The 8,634-nt window shown below is 37.1% G+C and overlaps 2 protein-coding genes across 3 annotated transcripts; one reads left to right on the top strand and one right to left on the bottom strand.

Annotated features, from left to right (window-relative positions):
• Window positions 1–1,150: 1,150 nt before the first annotated feature.
• Window positions 1,151–2,911, bottom strand: LOC113286087 (putative cysteine-rich receptor-like protein kinase 33). Of its 2 annotated transcripts, XR_003329101.1 has the most exons (6): window positions 2,630–2,911; window positions 2,312–2,515; window positions 2,144–2,212; window positions 1,964–2,055; window positions 1,525–1,728; window positions 1,151–1,450 (listed from the first exon to the last, which is right to left on the bottom strand). XR_003329101.1 is itself a non-coding variant. In XM_026534801.1 (4 exons), exons 1-4 carry the CDS (start codon window positions 2,856–2,858, stop codon window positions 2,024–2,026), a joined length of 534 nt encoding a protein of 177 aa, XP_026390586.1. In that variant the 5' UTR covers window positions 2,859–2,911; the 3' UTR covers window positions 1,931–2,023. The 2 variants fall into 2 exon arrangements, 1 of the variants encoding a protein (XP_026390586.1); XM_026534801.1 differs by lacking the exons at window positions 1,151–1,450; window positions 1,525–1,728 and having other exon boundaries at window positions 1,931–2,055.
• Window positions 2,912–4,710: 1,799 nt separating this feature from the next.
• LOC113289006 (protein CHAPERONE-LIKE PROTEIN OF POR1, chloroplastic-like) lies at window positions 4,711–7,382 on the top strand. Its single transcript, XM_026538164.1, has 3 exons — window positions 4,711–4,954; window positions 6,411–6,771; window positions 7,081–7,382. Exons 1-3 carry the CDS (start codon window positions 4,724–4,726, stop codon window positions 7,254–7,256), a joined length of 768 nt encoding a protein of 255 aa, XP_026393949.1. The 5' UTR covers window positions 4,711–4,723; the 3' UTR covers window positions 7,257–7,382.
• The last annotated feature ends 1,252 nt before the right edge of the window (window positions 7,383–8,634 follow it).

Here is an 8,634-nt window from a genome sequence, read left to right as displayed (position 1 = left end):
CCTTTGATAGACTCACCTATGTGAATGAGAAAGTGTGGCCGCTTTCTATGAGAACATGGGCAGTTCTCTAGAACATTCATTGAAACTGGGATAAGCACAGGGCCGTAATGTGTTGGCATTTAAGACTTTATTCTTAGTATAGTTGTGTGTGTGTTAAGTAATTTGTTCTCTCCATAGAGTTCAAAGACATGTGTTCACTCTGTGACAGAGTTCAGAGAATTTAATACTATGTAAAGGTTCAAAATCGAAAGATACCTTTTCTTATGCACATAACTATACGAATCTTGCTCAATGATTTTAAAAATATAAGTGGGGGATTGTTGGGATATATGTTTTAAAATAATTCTTTTGTATATTCATATCAACAATTCGAGCTTAGCCCCGTGGTTAAGCATTTTGGGCCTGGAGGATTAGGTCTCAGGATCGAATCCCCCCTACTGATTGTGCATATATATTATTATATATATAACAATAGTCCGGGAGCGGGGTCTTGGGAGGTCTCTTGAATTTGGAAAGTATTTTTGCTGTTTTTAAAAGATTTTTTCAAACCGTTTTTACTGCACTTAATTATGTTTTAATTGCGCTAATTAAGCATGATTTATTTGCCCGTTTTTTGACTGTTTCGAATGGAATTTTAATTGCAGCAATTAATCAAATTTATTCTCCATTAATCTGCATTGACTGCCTGGTTATAAAAACAGTTTTGAGAACAGAAAGAAGATACAAGTTTTTACACTATTGTTTTTCTGAGAATCAAGAGACCAAAAATACTGAGCAAGAATAAACAGAGTAAAAGTGATCGATTTTTCATTGTGTGCGTGAGAGATCGAAAGAGAGTTTTTCTCGGTTGTTTTATCCTGGGGGCGTTGTGACGGAAAAGAACTGCTTGCACAAAATTCAAGGCAGAGCCACGAAACGTCCTAAAAAGAGCGACCTGGTCGTGACTCAGCCGTCACTTTGTTTCGTGTCTTAATCTCTGTTTTGCAAGTGTGAGATCGGCAATTGTTCCAACACTTTCAAATTAATGTTCTCATAAAGATCAACATCTATGCTAATGCTGTTGTTTTCTAAACACGGCAAGTTTGTACTTGTAAAAGAATTTACACTATCCATTTCTTCTAGACGAAACTTTTTGAGATATCTCCAGCTCATGTTGTAAAGTTTGATGATCATCCGAAAACTTATGCAATTCTTCCATTGACGCCTTAATCGAACCTTTGGAATGGTAGGGTTGATTGCGAACATGTGTCAACTAATTGTCTGTGATAACGAGAGCTTCCTCAAGTTCTTGCGCCACTTGAGTCATGGTAGGACGGTTTTTGGGTGTCTCTACCGTGCACCTTAGGCCTAGTTGTCCCATCTTTAGCATCATCTGCATGTTGCATGGCTCTGCTAGTAGATTTACATCTATTATATCCTCCACAATACCTCTTTCTATGCTTGGCCTTGCCTACAATATTTGTCAGGGGAAAAACGTTATAGGTCAATCGACTACAAAAATCTATTGAAAGAATCATGACTTACCCATTCTATTATGTGACCAGGAATTCTGTCGCTAGTTGTATCAACGGTAACTACTAACATGAGATTGATATCCTGTTGGACCCGATTTCACTAATCCAAAATCTGAAACCTTTGCTTCAAAGCTTGATCCAACTAATATGTTGCTTGGCTTGATATCTCTATGGATTATGCATGGTATTACTCCTTCATGAAGGAAAGCTATTCCTGCAGTCAGAATTCCCAATAATCATTTTTTACTATGCAATTTCGATTATCAAAAAAAAGAACGGCTCCCGATAATCAGATGAGCAGTGTTTGCTTTGGCAGCTCCAATTGCAATATTTACTCTTTGTCTCCAGCTTAAGGGTTTTCCTCCCCTCCCTAAAACATTCTCATTTTCTTAAATTTTCTCAGATAATTTTCCAAACAGTAGAAATTAGAATGCTAACGGATTTCTTACCAACTATATATTCAAGTAAAGAACCGTTAGGTACATACTCGTAAAGCAGAGCTTTTACCCCTATTGCCACAAAATACACCATACAAGAGAACCTTTAGAAAAAAGAAACCAAAAGTTTGAGAAGGAAGACGGAAATTGAAATATGAAGTGGAAATTAGTTTGTGGAACATTCACACTCACCAGCTTCATGGCAGTAACCAACCAAGCCCACAGGGTTCCTATGCTTCACTTTTGAGACTAATTCTACTTCTAAATTGATCCTCCCACATTAATCAAACAGTTAATCATCATCAATATAAATACGGCATTATTAATTAATATAATAAACAAAGAATTTTGAAAAATCACCATTTCTGAATTCTTGGAGACTCTGAAATGAATTATCATGGGCCCTTTTAACTGCCAGTGTTCGGTCATCCTCAAACACCCCTGCATAAACCTTCCCAAATGCTCCAGTCCCAATCAAACAGTCTCGACTAAAACTCTTGGTAGCTTTCTCAACTTCTTCTAACCGGAACCGTCTTATTTGCAATGAGCTTTCAAACTTCAAACCTTAATTATCCCCAAACAATTTATCATTAATTACTCAGCTTTAACTGAGCTACTAACGTACTAAGCAAAAGTTAAATATGAATTTTGAACTAATAATGAAACTCATTTTTTTACCTCTTTTTCTTGACCACCGTTGTTTAAGAAGCTGGAAAATTCTTAGCTTGTAGCAAATTAACAAAACGAAACCGATGAATATGACGATTCCACCTCCTAATATGAAAGCTCCTAGAAGATGATTTTGAGAGAAACCCACCATAGGCTCGGAGTGTAACTGTGGGTTGCCGTTAGGTGTTGTTTCAGGGGAAAGCAATGGAGCACTAGTATCCTTGAGTTTGATTATCATTTTTCTTAAAATCGATTGAAAACCACTAATCTCAGCTAAACCCCAGTAAAGCTAATAAGTAAAGAACTGAAGAGTCTCGTCTGCATGTGAGTGCAGTATGACAACTGACGAGTATAATGAGTAGTGATTAAAGGAGTGATTAATCAAAAATTGCACATCATTGCCGGAAAAAATAAAATACAAGTATCCGATTTATCAGTATATGGCTGTTCTTTTTCTCACTCTCACTCTCTTGACTGACTAAGTCTTACAGTTTGGACCGCCGATATAACAAATGGCAGTAGCCAGTCAAATATTATTTACAGTAAATCCGCCTTACTGAGCAGCTGAAAGTGACCCTTTTAAGGTTTAACCATACAATCCTACATAAGAATAATAACACAGAAACGGTCTGAATTTTAAATTATGTCGGGTCATACTCTCAGATGAAGAGTCAAGAAACACATACGGGATAATAATGACTATAACATATTATTTGGAAGACAAACAAACACGTACACTGTATTAAAAAAAAAATCAAATTTATTGTAAAGATTAAAACAAATTAAGGTGATGGAGATGGAGATGGACGAAATTATGAGCATCACAAATGTACGTAGGGTCTATAAACTCTTTTGGCTTATCTTTTGAATCCTTCCTTGCCTAGCTTGAGAAACTTTTTCAAAGGCTAGGTACTAGGTATAGCTTCAAGTTATATGTAAAAACTGTTTGCCCGTGGAAGTCAGTTTTCACATCCTAACAGTCAAATTCACTGACGGTAGAGGTAGATTTTCATCAAAGAGATTATTCGTACCCACCGCCACCTTTTCACCTGCAAACTAAACCTCTGAATTCCTCGGAATATGGTAGATTTTACACGAAAGTTATACCACCTGATTTATTTGATTTATTTATTATTGAACGTCACCTAAGCTTGGGCGAGTTTGGGCGAAAATTTGGACGACAACAAAGTGGTGAATAGTGTTTTTAGCTAATCATTGTTCCATGTAATTCAAGTCAAAAACTACTGTCGTCCAATCTATACATAGTTACAAGTAAGTCCTCGTCTGGAACCCCAGAGTCCTCAAAAGTCCTACTGCTTTTATGTTGGTTTGAACAAAACACACAGATGAAAGTAATGGCAATTACTCTGAATTCCAGACTCTTTCCTCCTAACGCTTGTCGTTCTTTCTATACAACAACTAGTCTACTGCAGAGGAAGACCTGTTGGGTGTAATAATCAAAAACAAAGAAAAATCAAATAAACAAAAGTTATTGATACTTAGCTCCTTTATAATGGAAGTGATTGCTTTGACGAAACGAACAAGCTCCCCGTATCTCCGCAACAGCAACAAGGCAAAATTTTGGAAAATAGAGTGAATCACGTGTTCAACACGCTGTCCTTAAGACATTAGCGCCCGGCTACACTCAAGAGTGATGCTATAGCCCTCACAGGACGGATATCTCCAGGATAAAACACCCTAATACACCTACTACTAGCATATGTAGATGCTCAACTTGAACTTGGCAACTCCGAAAAAACCGTTAAGGAAAATCGCGAATGCTTAAAAACCGCTATAAAATATTTTCCCTTAGGGGTCCCTCTAAAATATAGAGCAACCCCTTTCCCATAAATTTTACAAAAGTAATGAATTTCTTTATATAGTTGACAAATACAACTTAAGAAAAAAAACTCCCCGATGTGGGACTAAAAGGTTTATATAGTTTCTTAAAACTACTAAAAATTGGAAACTTCACGATGTGGGACTAAAAAGTTTCATTCACAAAATAAAACAATAAATTATAATTTTTTATTAAAACTTTAAAAAATTATTTTTTTTTATTAATCTTTTTCCAACAAGACCATCGGCAATCAATGGTGGGGGATGGTTCATTACTCTTCCACCTCTTGCCGACACAGTTTAGCACGGAATTCGAACCTAGTAGTTCTTGCAACTGCTGGTTCTAGCTCTGATGATTACCTTCCTTTCGACATGTCTGTGGAAAATGCTCTAAAAATTCTTGGTGTGAATAAAGGTTCTTCCTTTGATGACATCCTTAATGCTAAGAACTCAATTCTTGCATCCTCCCAAAATGACCCAGAGATGGTGGAGCAGGTTTGCTACTAATCCTTTTGTACCCTAACATGAAAAGGTTCTACTTTGAGGTAAAAAATTATCACGATGTTTTGATTGTGAATTCTATTGTTGTCAAAGTGAAAATTTAAGTATAAAATTGGAATGGGTTTGTCAATTAGTATGTAGAGATGGTGGTGGTCTTTAGTCTGAATTACACCTTTAATATGTTTGAGTTTTGGTTGCAATGAGAAAGTGTCATCCTAATTTAATGAATGTTTTTTGTTACCCTCACCTCACCAGTATTTGAAGTTATCATATTTAGGTTTCTCGTGGGTATGTGTATGGAATAGGAATTGTGTGATTGATTTGAAGAAGAGGCTTATTGGCTTCCTCTTTAACAAAACCAAATATCATTGCATCTCATTTCTAGAAGTACATACAGGAGTATGTAGATCACTGGTGAGATTTTAAACAATAAGTGTTCCCTTTGACTCTCCAGCTCTTTTAACTATCCATATGCCTTGGAGAACCAAGAATTTCCCAAATGGTTCGAGCTGGAATAATATGTTTTTGGTATTGCTGAAGGTATTACCTGAGACTAGCTGATGGAGTTCCAGCTATGTGTTGTGTGTCACTAGTCAAAAAACAAAGACCGTGGTTGTATGTGTTGGTGTTGTGAAAGTGGTGAGTGAGGGAAACGAAGGAGACTAGAGAAACAGGAGACTAAAACTGCACTATATGTGCCGCTTGATTGTGATTGTGGGAGAGTGATTAAATAAAAATAGGAGAGTAAAACCAAGAGAGTTCAGCTGTGCAAATGCTTTTTTCCAGATTGCATACTTTCTGTCTGCTGAAGTATCTGGCGGTCCTTCTCCGTGGATTGGATAAGGAGTCAAAGGACATGCATACCTCCATGAACCCATGTATTCTGTCTAGAGATAGAGAAGCATAAAAGCACTTTTATGTGTATTTTCATAAAATACGAGTTTTAGTCCAGTAAGGCAATAACATTATAACTGGTATACATTTAGTTAGATTTGTTTTAAAAACTGTTGTTGACGCCTTCAGGGAACTGCTCCTAGAGTGTACTTCAATAACATTATAGCACATGCATCTTCTTTTGGTCATGGTCCTAAATTTGAAAACTGCTCCTAGAATGTGGTCCATTTGTTTTATTAACACTTGCCATGCATCTCAGAAATACTTCTTATTCCGCAATCCGTCCCGTCTAGATATGTGTATGATTCCCATGATTGTATCCAGCGATATCAGGTGGTCGGTTTTTTCCGTGTCATTCTTTCAAATTTCCTTCTCAATGTTGTCTGTCAGTCTAGGCCAAAAGTAATCGACTGAGCTTCAACAACTCGGTGATTTCACTACTCCATGGCCAATCAGCTTTGATTTATTTGTTGTAACCATGTTTTTCTCACCTTAGGTGCATCATATTTGCATATTATATATGTGAACCGAAGTAATGCGGTTGCATCTGTTACAGGTAGAGGCCGCATATGACATGTTACTCATGCAAAGTTTGATGCAGCGCTGCGCAGGAAAAGTTGTGAATAACGGCATTCGTTATGCTGATGTTCAGACCGTAAATGGTCCAGATATGAGCTCAACCCCTCAGTCATTACAAGCTACACTCAAGCGTATACCAGTTTCAGTTGAAGCACCATCTGCCAACAACTTAGGGATACACACAGGAGTTTATGGAGCTTTAATGGGTTTAACATATATCAATGGAGCCTCCGTATCATCCGGGGAACTTTATGCTGGGGCTGACATTCCTGGACTAATATTAGCTGCTGGCTTTGGAGCGTCAATATACTTGTTGACGAAAAAAAATAACAACCCAAGTACGAAACCATTTTTCTGACGCTTATTGCATACTTTCATGGATTTATCTAGTTAAAATGACTCCAGTCACTCTTAATAAAAGTTAGTTAATCTTCTCCTTTTCATGTTTAAAGTTCTGCTAAATTTAGAAACAGTAATGGTATTTTGCACTTCTAGTACTTGTTAAAGATCATTCCGAAGGTTTTTACCCCGTGTCACTAAGCTTGTGTTGATTTGTGTCCACCAGTAGTATCTTTGTCAGCACTGTCCTATTTCCTTTACTGGAACTCAGTGAAAGTATATCTAATAGTGTGATTTGGTCATTGCAGGAATGTCTGCGGTCGTAACTATTGGGAGACTTGTGGCGGGTGCAACGATGGGATCAGCTGTAGAGGACCGGTTGCAAGTGGATACCATTCCATTTTTAGGGATACGTTCCCCTGCTGTGGTAGTAAGTGAATTTATACTCTTTTCCCAGTTCTTGGTGTCATTGTATGTAAAATAGGAATTTTCTGTGAAACAAGATCCCCCTGTAACCTTCTAAACACAGACTAACTGTAAATATGTAACTTGAACTTATTAATGATGCAATATGTTTCACAATCAGTTGAATCTATTTACATTCTACGAATATCAGTATTGCGTTACAACCATTTTTGTTACCAGTTCGACGTAGAACTGAATGCTTGCTGATTGTTACTTTCCAAACTTTTGTATTTTGGTAAGTGGTGATTATTAAAACTGATTTACCGTATTGAAGAATCAAGATCATCCAGAACAGCCATCATGATTAACTTAACCAAAACCCAGAATGATCATCCTAGTTCATGGCGGAAGACATTCGGGGTTTTCAACCCTCCCAAGTCATTCCCGTAATTCTTTTTTATTTCTTTCTTCTGAATCGCACAAATTTTATTAAAATTGGAGAGAAAAGTTACAAATGTTTTTTCTTTTTTTTTTGAAAATAGAAATATATTACTGGAAACATAGAAGGCTAATCAGTTGATTCGGTCTCATTAAGAGCGAGCTCGGATAGAGTTGTCTAACATAGAAGGCTAATCAGTTGATTCGGTCTCATTAAGAGCGAGCTCGGATAGAGTTGTCCTGCTGATGAGAGGATCTGTAAGATTAGTCTCCTCTTGAACAGAAACAAGGTTTGTACTTATATTACAAGATTCATAAGCTTTGACAGTGTCAAAAGCAATTGTTGGAATTAAAAATAACGGAGCTTGGTCTAACCAAGAAATTGCAGTGGTACTTTTTCTTCCATTCTTTGCCAACTGGTCTGCCACTTTGTTTACTCGTCTATCTACGTACTGGCAACCCAAAAAAGACACCATTTGTTCTAATAGCTTCTTAACTTAACCTAGAATTGCAATGCTTTGGCATTGGATAGTTGATTCCTTTCCCTGTAAATACCTAATTGTTGCCATGTCATCTCCTTCTATGACCAGATGTTGTATGCTATGTAGTTTGGCCCATTTAGCTGCTTGAAGGAGAACTAAAGCTTCTGCTTCTTCCGCAGTGGAAGACCTGAAGATGCCTGATTCCGCTCCTTTGAAGGTTCCTGTCCAATTACGAAGAACAAAACCAAATCCTGCATTAGTTTTTTCAGACAACCAAGAAGCATCACAATTTAGTTTGAAAGTATTTGTGATTGGGAAGGTCCAATGTGGTATCGGTTTGGTAGTTATGTCTTGTGTTTGATTCAAACTATTCAAAGTAATTGGATGCCAGTACTCATAGTGTCTTGATATATCTAGTGCTAACTGAATTGGTGTTCTAAATTTATCTTCAAATATCCTAAAACACCATTCTTTCCAAATAAACCAACACTTGGTTGCAGCTAGTGCCATTGAGATGGAATTCAAATCTCCTGCTAA

The sequence above is a fragment of the Papaver somniferum genome, chromosome 6, assembly GCF_003573695.1.
Source record: "Papaver somniferum cultivar HN1 chromosome 6, ASM357369v1, whole genome shotgun sequence".
NCBI lineage: Eukaryota > Viridiplantae > Streptophyta > Magnoliopsida > Ranunculales > Papaveraceae > Papaver > Papaver somniferum.
Note: the sequence above shows the minus strand (reverse complement) of the source record. Positions and strands in the feature narration are given on the sequence as shown.